Source organism: Balaenoptera ricei, chromosome 20 (genome assembly GCF_028023285.1).
Source record: "Balaenoptera ricei isolate mBalRic1 chromosome 20, mBalRic1.hap2, whole genome shotgun sequence".
NCBI lineage: Eukaryota > Metazoa > Chordata > Mammalia > Artiodactyla > Balaenopteridae > Balaenoptera > Balaenoptera ricei.
In genome coordinates, this window is record NC_082658.1 from 15,315,389 (window position 1) to 15,328,566 (window position 13,178).

Genomic DNA, 13,178 nt, shown 5'->3' on the forward strand with positions numbered 1-13,178 from the left:
CCCTCCACTGGTCTGGTGGTGGTGCCCTCACCAGCATGCCTTCCACCGGTCGCTCCCCTCACCTCCCACTGCCCTCCCTGTGCCCCACACACCGGAGCTTGGCCCCTGCCTGCGTGGATTGGTAGATGTCACACTGGTGCAGGGGGCCCTGGTGGCCCGCCTCCTTGCACAGGGCTTGATGGAACTGGAACTGCAGGACAAAACTCACGAAGTACCTGCAGGCACAGGGTGGGCATGAGGGGGATGGTGGAGGCCCCTTGCCCAGGTCCCAGCCAGCTTCTGCCGGGCAGAGGCCAGACCAGGGGCTGCCTGGGGGAGAAGGGAGAACCGGGCTTAGCTCAGGAGAGAGGCCCCCTCAAATTCCAGGCCGCTGAGGGGTCCAGAAGGGTGTGGGAACAAGCCCTGGGAATGGGGGTCCCAGAGTAGGGGGAAGGGGACTAAAGGTGTGCTGGAACTGGGGGCAATAGTACCTGATGTATGGTGTCACATTTGGGACATGAAACTTGGCTCCAGCGTCAAAGTGGGTTTCGTTTCGGACAACTGGAGGACAGATCCCCTGATACTTGGTTCTGGAAGAGGATGTGGTTAAATTGTCTTAGGACCCAAGGGTTGTACACAGGCTGATTTTACCTTTGCAGAAAAGTCTGCTAAGCAGAAATTCCCACCGGCCATCCCGTCCCCATCCTGGCGAACCGGGAGAGGCTGCCTGACGGAGGAAGTTCTAGGCAGGAAAGAATGCCTTGCGGGAGAGGAGGGAGGCATCATTAGAGAGGAGGGAGGCATCATTAGAGAGGAGGGAGGCATCATTAGAGAGGAGGGAGGCATCATTAGAGAGGAGGGAGGCAGGAGGCAGGTTGCCCAGGAGCAGGGGGAGGGCCACTTGGGATTAGGCCCTTCCCGGTCCCGCTTTGCTCACCGAAGATACCACCAGTCATAGTTGTAGAGGGAAGGGGGTGTACGCCCACTAAAGACCCCCCAACGCCACTGGTCCACCAAGTAGCCAAAGGGCAGGAAGGCAATTTTTTCCAGTGCCATCTTTAACAAGTAATTGATGTCGCTTTCTGTCGGGAGATGAGATGAAAAGAGAGAGGTCAGAGGGAGACGGGAGTCCAGCTGGGACAGAGTGGGCCTGGGGAGAAGCCAGCAGGAGGTGAGGCTGGGCAGACGCAGAGAAGGGAGCGCCAGCCTTTGGGACCCTGGGCCCCCGCTTGGAAGAGGGCGCTTGGGCAGTGGAGCTGGGACTCAGGGTGGGCTGTGAGGCTCTGGGTGGACCCCCAAACCTGCCTGACGTGGGGCAGTGAGGCAGAAACAAGAAGGGCAGAGGGGAGTGGGGACAAGTGTGGGCCTGCTGTGGGATGGAGCGGGGTCTGGGTGGGGCTGTGCTGGGCTCTCTCCACCCACCCCCATACCCCTGTCGTTGGTGACATGGTCCAGCAGGCCGATTTTGTACAGATGTGCAGGAGTGGAGACGGAGAGCGCCAGCACATCCCCGATGGCCTCATGGAAGCCGGGGTTGGCGCCTTGGCGCAGGGAGACGTGTTGGTCCTTGTACTGCAGGTAGTACTGCACGTGGCCCATCTCGTGGTGCACCGTGGACAGCTGGTCCATAGTGACCTGCGTGCACTGCTTGATCCTGGGGCGGGGAGAGGGCGTGCGTGAGGGTGAAGGAGGGGCGGGCCAGGGACCAGAGAACGGTGGGGCTGGCGCCTGAGGGAAAGGAGCCAGGCGGGCACTGCCCTGGGGCTCGAAGGAGCTGGCGGAAACAGGCAAACCCTTTCCCCTGCCCCAGCCCACACTCTGGCCTTTTCCCTCCGTTCCAAGGTACAGAGCTGACTGCCTGTCAAAGATGCCCAGGGAAGGGACCCCGCCCCCAGCCAGTGCTGGTGCTGGGTTAGAGGCGGGCCTGGGAACTGGCTTCTCTGTGCCCAGGCTGTCAGCCCTTCGGGAGCCCCAGAACCCTCCTCCCGAATCGAGACCTGAAGTCTTTCCTGTTGTAGAAGTCCCAGGCGGAGGCGTGGCACACCACCTCGCGCCCGTCGCTTGGTTTCTCCAGCATGGACTCTGCCCAGAACTCAGGAGGCATGGGCAAGAGCCCTAGGGAGGTGAAGAATTCCTCTGCCACCCGGAACATGTGTGTAGCGTTCCATCCCTGGTAGGGGTGTTCGCACGGGTCAGGGGCCAGCCGCTGGAGCCCGCCATGGCTGCCCCGGGGGCACGTCTGTGGTCCCCCACCCAGCTCAGCTCCCTGCTCATGAAGAGCACCTCTGCTCTGTGGCCTCCCTTCCCAGACGTCCGGCCCCTGCTGGCTAGAGCCGGATGGACCGCTGCTCACAAACCCCGCCCCCGAGGGGCCCCGGAAGGACGACTGGCCCCTCAGCAAGGACGAGGACACAGACCCCAGCTCATGGCTTGGACACACACTCCAGGCTGCTGCTCTGTAGAAAGGGAGGGACTGAGGTCCCTTCCCGTCCCTCTCCTCATGTCTGATTCCCTCCTGTGGCCCCCACCTGGCCTGACTCCGAGCTTACCTTCTGCACCATGGTACTGGTAACATCAAGATTGGGCTTGTCAGAGAAAGGCACCACCATGTCGTAGATTTTGTCCCAGCTCTGGGCCCACATGTCCCCTAGACAGAGGAGGGGAGCCAGACAGCTTGCCTCCGAGTCCAGCCAGTGCCTGCTTCCCCATGTGTGTCACCGAACAGCACCCTGGGCGCCTGGTGTCTGGACCCAGGGCGCTGCAGGGCCACAGCCCTCTCAGCTGGCTCACACATCAGTCCCACCCACACTCCCGAGTGCTCCGCGTTCCCTGGGGCTGGCAGAGGCCAAGTGTGAGCCCAGGTGATGCTGCTGGGTCCTTTCTGACCATGCCAGGGTCCCTGCCTCCCAACCCTGACGCAGGGCCACAGGGCTGGCTTCCTGGGGTGTAAACTAGGCTTATTTTTCCTTTTCCACTGGACCTGGAGCTAAAGCCTTCAGTGTGACTCCTGGCTCTGCCTTTTAATAGTTTTCTGCCCTCTGCCAAGTCACTCGCGCACCCTAAGCCTCAGGGTCCCCGTCTGAAAAGTAGGAACAATAGTGACCATGAGAAGGATCACCTGCTTTATGGGCTCATGTGCAGAGGATCGAGCAGTGCGGTGCTCTGAAATGTGACGCACGACGAGGATGACCCTGGACATGTGTGGCGGCAAGGCCAGGTCCTTACCCAGCAGGTGAGCAGGGATGGGTCCCCTGAGGTTGATGAATCTGTCCCCGTATCGGCGGTGCAGTGCGCGGCGGACGTAGGCGTGGAGGTTCAGGTAGAGGGGCTCTAACTGATGGTAGAGGTGCTCCAGATCCTCCGTGAAGGTGGGGGAGTCGTACCAGGAGCGCCAGTAGGCCCCCGTGTCTGAGAAGCCTAGCCGGGGGGTGGCATTGGGGTGCAGCTCAGGCCCCAGGCTCTGGCACCTCCGCCTCCCAGCTACCACCTGGCCATTCTCCCGGCTCAGGGCCAGTGTATCTGCCTGCTAGCTGGAAGGGAGAGCTTGGGGGTTGCTGCTCTACAATCTTCTAACTAGGGGTTGCTCCAACTCCAGCTAAACAGATCCTAGAGAGCAGGAGAGGCAAAGTTGAGCCCTAGAGCTGGGAGGAGTGCCAGGAGCGGCGGCATGAGGGCGGATGGGGCTAATGCCCATTCCGCCATCCACTATCTGTGTGACCTTGGACCAGTGTATGGAGTCATTGTAAGAGCCGCTCTGCTTGCCTCAGGGGGCGGGGCTCAGTGGAGACAGAAGATGAGAGGGAAACGCCCACAGAAGAGACAGGGTGGTCATGCTCACCATCCTGCCTGTAGGCCGCATTGCTGAGGGCAGTGAAGTTCTGGTACAGGGGTTTCAGCGGGATGCCCACAGCGTTGTGCCAGCCCTCCCAGGCATATAGTAGCAGGGCGTAGCTTCGCGACGCAGCCAGGATGTTGGTGAGCTCTGAGACACAGGTGAGCAGGGTCAGTTCGGAGGCTTCTGCGTTGAAGTCAGCAATAGCCTTCACCAGAGCTCCCGCACTGGTCCTCACCATCTCCACCTACTTCCTCAGCATCATGATACTCTCAAAGCCAAGGGCAACCTACAAGCTGGACAGGATGGGACTGGGAGCTATACAAAGTAAGCAGCCAGGCAGGGTCCTGGTTCCCAGGAAATGATTATCTAAGGTGATTGACACAAAGAGGACACCCAGAAGTTGAAACCCAGGCAGACCCTTCATGGCTCCTTGGCTGGAGTGGCTGACCTCAAGGCTGCCTGGTACGTGGTGGGGGGGGGGTGTGGGGGGAGAGGAGGAGGTTTGCAAGGGAAGCCATGAGGGGTCTAAGGCCTGTGGAGGGCTCTTGCGGGGAATGAGAGGACCCACGAAAGGGAAAACCAGGCAGCCAGGAGGAAAGCCGGTTGTGATGGGAGAGGAAAAAGCACACATGAGGGTGGGGGTGGAGCAGGGGCTGGAGGCTGGAGATTCCAGAAATCAGTTTGCCTGGAGGAGCAGGGGTCTGGGGGCATCTGGCAGTCCAGTCCCAATTGGAGGTTAATGCCTTTGGGTTTACCCACTCTCTCTGCAAAAACACGCCATCCTCCTGAGTGCAGCAGGTCGATGGGGAAGGGTAGGAAGCCCCCGAAGACAGAGAGAGTAGACACAGGGCCGTACCTGGGTCCAGGGACCAGCAGGTGGCAGTCTTGTTGGGGAAGCAGACCTTGGCGGTGGAGTAAATCCTGGACATGTTGCTTAGCAGAGAGTTGTACTGGGGAGTTAGAGTTGAGAAAATGTTAGCGATGAACAGCCCTTGGAGGTAATCTGGCCCCCTCTCCTCTTTCTGCTGGGAGGAAAAGGGGAGATGCCCGGAGAGGGGGACGTGGCTAGGGCAAGGCCACGCTGTGGCACCCAGAGCACAGCTGAGCATGAATGCACAGATTCCCCTTCCAGTGGAGGCAGCCTGGGAAACTAGTGTCCTGAGAATTAGGGACCAGGGTTCAATTCTGAGCCCAGCCACCACCTTGAGCGAGGGCAAATCCCTCTCATTCTCTGACCTTGATGCCTTCTCAGCCCTTCCCAATCTTTCTGAGGAAGCCCATAAAACAAACCACCTATGGAGAAAGTTTGAAAACCCCTGTTTCATCCTTTACTCTTTACTTGAATTTTGCTTTCTGCTCCATAATACTTGCTTTGATAGAAATGAACTTCTCTCACTCCAACTCCAAGGAAAATCAGTGCTTCAGGAATCCGTTCTGTGCTTGTGGGGCTTGCCCTACAGTCGGGGCCGGTAGAGATCCCAGGGTCCCTCCCTGCCAGGCCCCACCCCCCCGGGGCAATGAGGGCACCCGGGTCAAGTGTGGCCTCCACCCCTCTGCCAGGCCCACCTGCTGCCGCTCCTCCAGGGGCAGGTTGGCAGGGCCCAGGGTGCGCACGGCACTGATGATGCGTCGCAGCGTGGGATCGGTGAAGTTCTGCCAGATTGGGTCGAACAGAGCCTTGGCCTTCTGGCCCCAGACCTCTGAAAACTCCTGGCTGAGCAGGGCTGCCTCTTCCTGTGGGTACCAGCAGGGCACGAGAGGGTAAATAGGGGAAGCTGTGGTGCGGGGGAGGGGAGGAAGGCCAAGGGCTTCAGGAGACTGGGGCTTGTGGGAGCACGGCTCCCTCCTCCTGGGCCCTCGGGGCGGGGGGTGGGGAAGAACTGGGGGAGTCTGCCTCAGGGAGGCGGTGGAGCAGAAACTGGGGCCAGAAGTGAGGCGGGGGAAGAGAGTGTGAACAGTGATGAGTGGTGACAGGCACAGTGAGAGAGGGGTAGGTTGCGGCCGGAGAGGATGAGAACCCAGAGCAGAGCGGGCACCCTCAGCGAAGACCGCCGCGGACCCAGCCCGTCGTCATCCCCAGGCGCTGCCACCTGGAGGGACTCGGGGTCAGAGGGGCCAGCCTCATCCATTCGGTTCCTTACTGGGCAGGAGCATGTGCCCAGCACCGTGCTAGGGAACCGACGGCCTGTCTGCTGGGACGGCGCTGGGGTGGGGGGTTAGCGGGGAGGCCGGCTGGCCCAGCCCGGTCCCCACCGCTCAGGGGCCGGGGGCGCGCGCGGGGCGGTGACTCCCCGCCCCCCCGCGCCCGGCCGCCCGCCTGTGATTGGGTGCCCGGGCCCCGCCCCTGCCCCGGGCCCGCGCGCCCACCTGGCGCCGCGCGTTCTCCTCGTTGATGTCGGTGTCGTGCGCCCAGCTGGCGGCCGTGCTGTGGTACAGCACCTGCTCCGCGCTCGAATTGAAGCTCTCTGCGAAGAGCTGCGCCCCGGCCTCATCGGCGGAAAAGTTCCCCGGCTGCAACGCGGGGTCGAGCGCCAGGACCACAGGCGGCGGTGGCGGCAGCAGCAGCAGCAGCAAAGGCAGCAGCGGCGGCCGCAGCCACCGGCGGCCCGACGCGGCCCCCATGGCGCGGTGCGCGGTGCAGCCCCTTCTCCCGCGCCGCGCCCGCCCTGCGGGTTATAAAACCCGGCCGCCGCCGCCGCCGCCTTCCGACACACCCTCACCTCCCCGCCCCGCCGAGCTTCCTCCTCGGCTCCAAAGTCCCCCGGCCGCTGCGCGGGCCTAACGGAGCGGGGCGGGGACCGAGGCTTCCTGGCCCGCCCCAGGCAGGGGCGCGGGCCCGAGGAGGGGCCGAGGCGGCCCCCTGCGAGATGCAGCCCGGGGGTGGCGGATGGGCCTTAGGTCAGGTTCTCACAAGGGAGGCTAGAAAGGAGAAGCCCCCCAACGCGCACACACACCTCTGAAGCTGAGGGACCCAGCAGTTTGCTGGAACACCCCAGACTGCCAGCCTGCCCTCCCCTTCCATCACACAACCGCGGCGCAGGGACCCGGGGCCCAGCGGTCTCTGACGCTCAATCTTCCGGCCTCGCCGCCCCCGGGCTCTCTGGACTCGGGAGTGACAAGGTGGGGGAGCTGTCCGCAGTGCCGCTAGTGCTGCAGGATAGGGTTAAGGATGGTCGCCCGGTCCAGCTTCTTCACGAGGCCCTTGGGGGAGAGGGTGTGGCCTGCGCGGGTCGGGGAGAGGCTAGCTTCCGCAGGCGCCTGGGGGCGGTGCTCAGAGCCCCCGGCTCACCTGCGGACTGGGGAGGGGGGGGGGCTGTCAGAAGGGGGGGAAAGAATGGAGGGGCTGTTCTGGGAGGAGGGGGCGGGTAATAGAGCCACAGGAGCACTGGCACACCTGCTTTCTTCACACGAGCTGTCATTCGCTCAGGCAGAAACGGTCCCAGACTGGCCGACTTCGAGAGCTAGCTACAAAGATGAGCGCAGAGATGTCAGCAACCTCTCCTTCAGCAGAGGAAGACATTAAGACTCAGGTTGAATGGCTTGCTCCAAGTCACTCCAGGTCTCCACACTCCCCATCAGTCTTTCCCTGTCTCACCACGCATTCCTCCAAGTGACAAGCACGGGGGAGGAAGGAGAGCGGCTGGGGGGCTGAGGGCCCTCCCCTAACCCCTCAGCATCACGGTGTGTGTCCCCGGAGGCGGAGGCGGGAGGACCTACCCCCAGCAGACGCCGACAAGGGTGAGGGCAGGGCGACGGGGGACGCGCAGGCTGGGCAGAGGGAGCAGGGAAGGGGCCAGTGACAGCTGCTCAGGAGACCCAACCCATCCGCAGCTTGGGTCCCTTGGGAATCACCTGGGCTCCTGGGTATCTGTATGCGGGATGGCGCCTGGGGCTCTGAGGGACATGTGGGCTCGCTGTGCCCTCTGGAGTGTGTGCAGGAGGCTGTGTGGCCCGAGACCGTGCCGAGCTGCCAGGTGACATGGTGCCAGGGCGGTGTGTGGAGGAGGGGGGGGGTGAGGGAGGAAGGCGGGGAGAAGAGGAGGGTGGCTGCCCCAGCCCTAGGAGGGGGAGCAGGGCATCGTCAGTGCTGTTGTTCAACAGTGTGGGGGGAAGGCGGGAGGGGAGGAAGAGGAGTCCTGGGCCCCTGGCTTTCCTTCACTCCAGCGGACACTTCAGAGCTGGCGAAGCGGACACCTGTGATCAGAGCAGCCCCATCGAGGGCAGGGGCCCGGCTGAGGGCGACGCAGTGGGCCTGGCCTCTCTTCCTCAGAACTCGCCGGCTCTCGAGTGTCTCTAACAACCATGTTCTCCAGGCTTTGAGGGCAATGGGCCGTGTGTGCACAGTGAGCTGCTGTCTTCTGGGAGAGAGCGGTCTCTCCACCAGCTAAGGCTTGGGTGGGGGGGATTTTGTGAGTGGCACCCCTTCAGGTCCCAAAGAAGGGGTCCTGGAGCGGAAGGATGGGTAGAGGGGGTAAAGAGCCTGACGCTTAGCTCGTGACCAGGGAGCCCTTCTCTTCTACCAGGAAAGAAACAGCGTGGAAAGCTGAAGGGTTTGGGTAGGTCTGAGCAGGGCCTTGTCTCTGAAGAGATCTTGAGCACCATGTCTGGGAGGCTGGTAGGGCAGGGGTTTTGTTCCGTGGCCCATCCTCAGCTCTAACGTGGCCTTGTGACGATGTCTATAGAACATCTGGGTTCAGCATGGAACAGCCTCGGCCTCATTGAAAATCCATAAAAGCAAAGGCTAAATGGGGTTGGAAGATAATCTAAAAGTAAATACAACTTACATTTGGATAGCATTTTAGACCTTTCTAAATTCTTTTGAGTAAATGATCTTATTTGATATTTATAATAACCTTGAGAGGTAGTAAAGAGATAAGGTCCTTTGTTCAGTCAGCTACCTCCCAGCTGCCATCAAAACAATAGAGACAGCTCTGAATCCTGCAGGAGGATGTAATTATGACCCCCCGGAGGGCTGACCCACCAAGGAAATGCAGTCTGCCTGGGAGAGCGCCCCATCTCTCCACCTCCCTTCCAGGGAAGGACAGGTCGCAAGTCACCACAGTTTGAGAAAAATATCCCTTAGAAAATATGCCCAACAATGGAATAAAACTGAGACCTGACCAATAAACACATGAAAAGATGCTCAACTCCATCAGTCATCGTGGAAATGCAAATCAAACCACAATGAGATACCACTTCATACCCACCAAGAGGCCTAAAATCAAAAAGATAGACGATAACAAATGTTGAGGATACGGAGAAATTGGAGACCTTATACGTTGCTGGTGGGATTGTAAAATGGTACAGCCACTTTGGAAAAAACAGCGCAGTTCCTCAAAACTTTAAACAGAGATGCCATGTGACCCTGCAATTCCATTCCTAAGCATGATAGCCCAAAATGGGAAATAACCTAAATGTCCACCAACTGATGAATAGATAATCAAAATGTGGTATATTCATACCACAGAATATTATTCAGCCATAAAAGAAATGAAGAATTGATTACTTGCTACAGCATGGATGAGCCTTCAAAACATGATGCTAAGTGAAAGGCCACATGTTGTATAAATCCATTTACATGAAATGTCTGGAATAGGCAAATCCATAGAGACAGAAAGTAGATGAGTGGTTGCCAGAGGTTTGAGGGAGAGGGAATGGGAGTGACTGCCAATGCTATGGAGTTTCTTTATGAGATGATGAAAATGTTTTGAAATTAGTAGTTGCACAACTCTGAATATACTAAATATACTAAAAACCACCAAATCATACAATTTAAAAGGGGGAATGTTATAGCACGTGAATTATATCTCAATAAAGCTGTTATTAAAAAATATGCCCGAATGTTGACTTTTGTCATTCTATGTTCATCAGGAATCTCACGATCATTGATTGGTTTTCAGAGGAGCCGTGGTTCTCTCACTGGATACCCACCTGCTCCTCTTTGTTTAGCCAAAACCTACCCATCTCTCAAAGACCAGATCAAGTCCTGCCTCTCACATGAACAGCTCTAGCTCTCAACCAATGATAATCTCGCCTTTCGATATTTATTCAGCATTAACTCACATGGACACCACAAGCCAGGGGTAGGGGAAATAGCACTGGATCAGGAGCCAGAAAAATCTGGGCCACACTTACAAGCCATATGACTTGAGCAAAATAACCTCTTTGAGCCTCAGTTTCCTCATGTGTAAAAACAGCTATTGACATTTTTACCCATTCTCCCTCTAAGGGTTGCTGCCTGAGTTGAGGAACAGCTAAGGGACCAGGGCGGCTGGAGCAGGGGGAGACAAGAATAGGCTGAGTGTGGACAGGTGGCCAGAGCAGGGACCCGGTTATCTTGAGACGAGAACCCAGTGCAATTGTTGGGTATTGGTGACAGGCTTTCATTTTTTAAAGTGTCTTCTTATAATGTAATATATGTTACGTAGAATATAAGTAGTATGTATATATGATATCTAATGTATATGTAAATTATGAAGCATAATAAAGCAAGGACCCATAAATCCACTGCCCAACATTACTCTTGTCTAGCTGCGTCCGGTCCTTCCCTTTCCCATCTCCCTCCCCCACACCCACATGCACCCACACCAGCTCCCCTGAATGCTATCTTTATCATTCTCCTGTGAAGAGTTTCAGTACTTTGTATGTATCTCTAAACATCACACTGTTTAGTTTTGCTTGTTTTAGAGCTTTATAAAGACGGCGTCACCTAGGTATGTACCTAAGAGAAATGAAAACACGTCTGTGTGGAGACCTGCGTGCAGAGCAGTGTTACTCAAGGGAGCTGAACAGTGGAAGCAACCCTGACGTCCATCAACTGGTGAATGGGTAGACAAAATGTGGTAGGTCCACACAGTAGAATATTAGTTGGCAATAAAAGGGAATGAAGTTCTGATACATGCTACAACGTGATGAACTCCAAAAACATTATGCTAAGTGAAAGAACCCAGACACAAGAGGCTACATATTGTATGATTCCATTTATATGTAATGTCCAGAAAAGTCAAATCTATAGAGACAGAATATAGATCAGGGGTTGCCTGGGGCGGGGTGTGGGAATGAGGAGTGACTGAAAATTGGCAGGAGGGTTATCTTGAAGGTGATGGAAATGCACTGAAATTAGATAGTGTGATAGTTGCACAATTCTCAAAATAATCTATTAATCATTGAATTGTACACTTAAAATGGGTGAATTATGCTAAAATGTGGAAATGTAAATTACACTTTGATAAAGCTTTTTTTTTTTTTAAAGGCATCATATTAGAGTCTTCTAAGGTTTGTTTTTTCTCTTACAATTACGTTTCTGAGACTTTGTCGTTGCTGTTGCATGTTTACAGTTCATTTATTTTTATAACTTTTTCATAGTCCATAATAATCCATCATGTGATTATGCCACATTTTTTTCCTCCAGCCTCTAATCCTGTCACTGGACATGTGAGTTACTTCTTGTTTTCAGTTACTACAAAACAATTTGCCAGCAACATTCTCGCACATGTCTCCTTGGTATACATAAGTAACTTTATGTCTGTTGAATCTAATAATAAGATATCAGGCTTGTATACTGTATGTCTATTTTCACTTCATTTTTAGGAATTCATTTTTACTGTATTTTACAAAAGTATTTTTCCCCCAACAAATTAAAAATCAAAACAAAACTGGTCCTCATTGAGAAATATTGCTCTAGGGAGTAAAATTGCTGGGCCAAGGATATGCAGATGTTCAGAGATACGCAAAAGTTCAAGGGGGTCCCAATGTCAAACTGCTTTCTAAAATAGTTGTACTGATTAGCACTCCTGTCAGCAGTGGATGGGAGTTTGCACACTGCTCCACATCTTCATCAACACTTAGTGTTCTCCTATTTTTAAATTTGTGCCAATTTTGTGGGCATGACATATTTTCATTCCTTTGTTGCTAATCAGGTTGAACATCTTTTCATATGTTTACGGGGCAACTGTGTTTCCTCTTCTGTGCTATTCCTGTTTGTTTCCTTTGCCCTTTTTTTTCTTTCATTTTCTTATCAACTCATACAGTTCTTTATATATTCTGAATATTAGTCCCGTGTCATTTAAATGTGTTGCAGAAATCATTCCCAGTGTGTAACTCGTTTGAATTTCCTTGTGGTGTCTTTTAATAAGAGAAGGTCTTACTTTTTTTTCTCTATTTTTCCTTTTTTTGGCTAGCTCCTCTTTGCTCCTTGCAGATCATGCCTGTTTCCTGGTCAAAGCCTCTGCATGGTCCCTACTGAACTGATAAGCTCTGAGCAGAGCATGGACGGCCTCCTGCCTCCAGCCTCATCTCAGTCCCACTTTACACTCAGTAGTTTGCTCTGGAGCTCATGTTTTCACCCCTGAGTCTGTCCGGGCTGCAAAGACTTCCCTTCATCTGCTCATAGAACCCCATCACTCCTCAAATCTCAGCTCTGGCACAACCTCCTCCCTTCCCCTCCCTCTCCCTCTCCCTCTCTTCTCCTTCTCTCTCTCTTTTTTTCCCCACAGTCCAGAGGTCTTTTACTTCTTTACAGCTATCAAGCCATGAATTCACAGGGAATGCGTCCCAGCAGGGCAGGCCCCTCTCACCGGTTCTCACAAAGCGGGACTCTCTGGCTGGAGGAGGCTGGGGCTTCAGTTGAACCCAAGTACATTTCTTCCTTCTTTTTCTGATCATTTTCTTTCACACGTTTCAGGAAGCTGTCTCGGCTGGTGGAGTAATTCCTACGCTCAGTTCTCAGTTCATACCTTAATTCTCTTGCCAAGAATCTTGCCCTTATCTTGTTTGTTTACAACAATGCCAGCCACGTGCTGTGTGTGCACTGTAGACTCTTCCTGTTTTGCCATGGGGACACTGGTGGGCGTTCCTTTTTAAATGGTGCCCCTTCCCTTCATGTCTACGACATCACCTTTCTTGTAGATTCACGTGTATGTGGCCAAAGGAATGGCTCCTTGTTTTCTGAAAGGCCTGGAGAACATACAGTAAGTGCCTCTCCTCCCCGCTTTTGTGTTGGTCACTTTGGTGACTTACTGGAAAATGGTGGCTCGGGAGGAAAGGCACAGCTTCCTCTTCTTAGAAGCATTTCTTCCTTCCTTGTTCAGTGGGCCCCAAGCCTGGCTAAGCATCAGATAACTGACAATACACAGGTTTTTGACTATGACAATGGAATAAATTTTACTTTGAATAAGTGCAATTTATTAAATAGATACATTATTATAAAACATGGGACTCGTGAACAATGGGATGTTTGGAAGGGGAAGAAAGGTTAGGAAACGCTGGTCTCTTGCCAGTGACGGCCATGATATCCCTGACATCATCCTGCTTCCGTTAGAACATTTCCAGGGACAGGAAGCTCACCACCTTGGTGGGCTGGATT

General features: G+C 55.0%; 1 protein-coding gene across 5 annotated transcripts in view; it reads right to left on the reverse strand.

Annotated features, from left to right (window-relative positions):
* The window catches only part of LOC132355984 (angiotensin-converting enzyme), a 38,955-nt gene that overhangs the window by 13,104 nt on the left and 12,673 nt on the right, over positions 1-13,178 (reverse strand). For 4 of the 5 annotated variants that reach the window (XM_059908601.1, XM_059908599.1, XM_059908602.1 and 1 more), the window contains 12 exons: positions 7,209-7,279; positions 6,182-7,110; positions 5,381-5,548; positions 4,671-4,764; positions 3,818-3,961; positions 3,205-3,396; positions 2,529-2,626; positions 1,977-2,149; positions 1,410-1,633; positions 917-1,061; positions 471-569; positions 93-215 (listed from right to left, as the gene is read on the reverse strand). In XM_059908601.1, the coding sequence (XP_059764584.1) occupies positions 93-215; positions 471-569; positions 917-1,061; positions 1,410-1,633; positions 1,977-2,149; positions 2,529-2,626; positions 3,205-3,396; positions 3,818-3,961; positions 4,671-4,764; positions 5,381-5,548; positions 6,182-6,436 (1,715 nt within the window). In that variant the 5' untranslated portion in view covers positions 6,437-7,110; positions 7,209-7,279. Of the gene's footprint in view, positions 1-62; positions 216-470; positions 570-916; positions 1,062-1,409; positions 1,634-1,976; positions 2,150-2,528; positions 2,627-3,204; positions 3,397-3,817; positions 3,962-4,670; positions 4,765-5,380; positions 5,549-6,181; positions 7,111-7,208; positions 7,280-13,178 lie in introns of those variants that run through there. The other variant, XM_059908603.1, reaches the window with a different exon arrangement.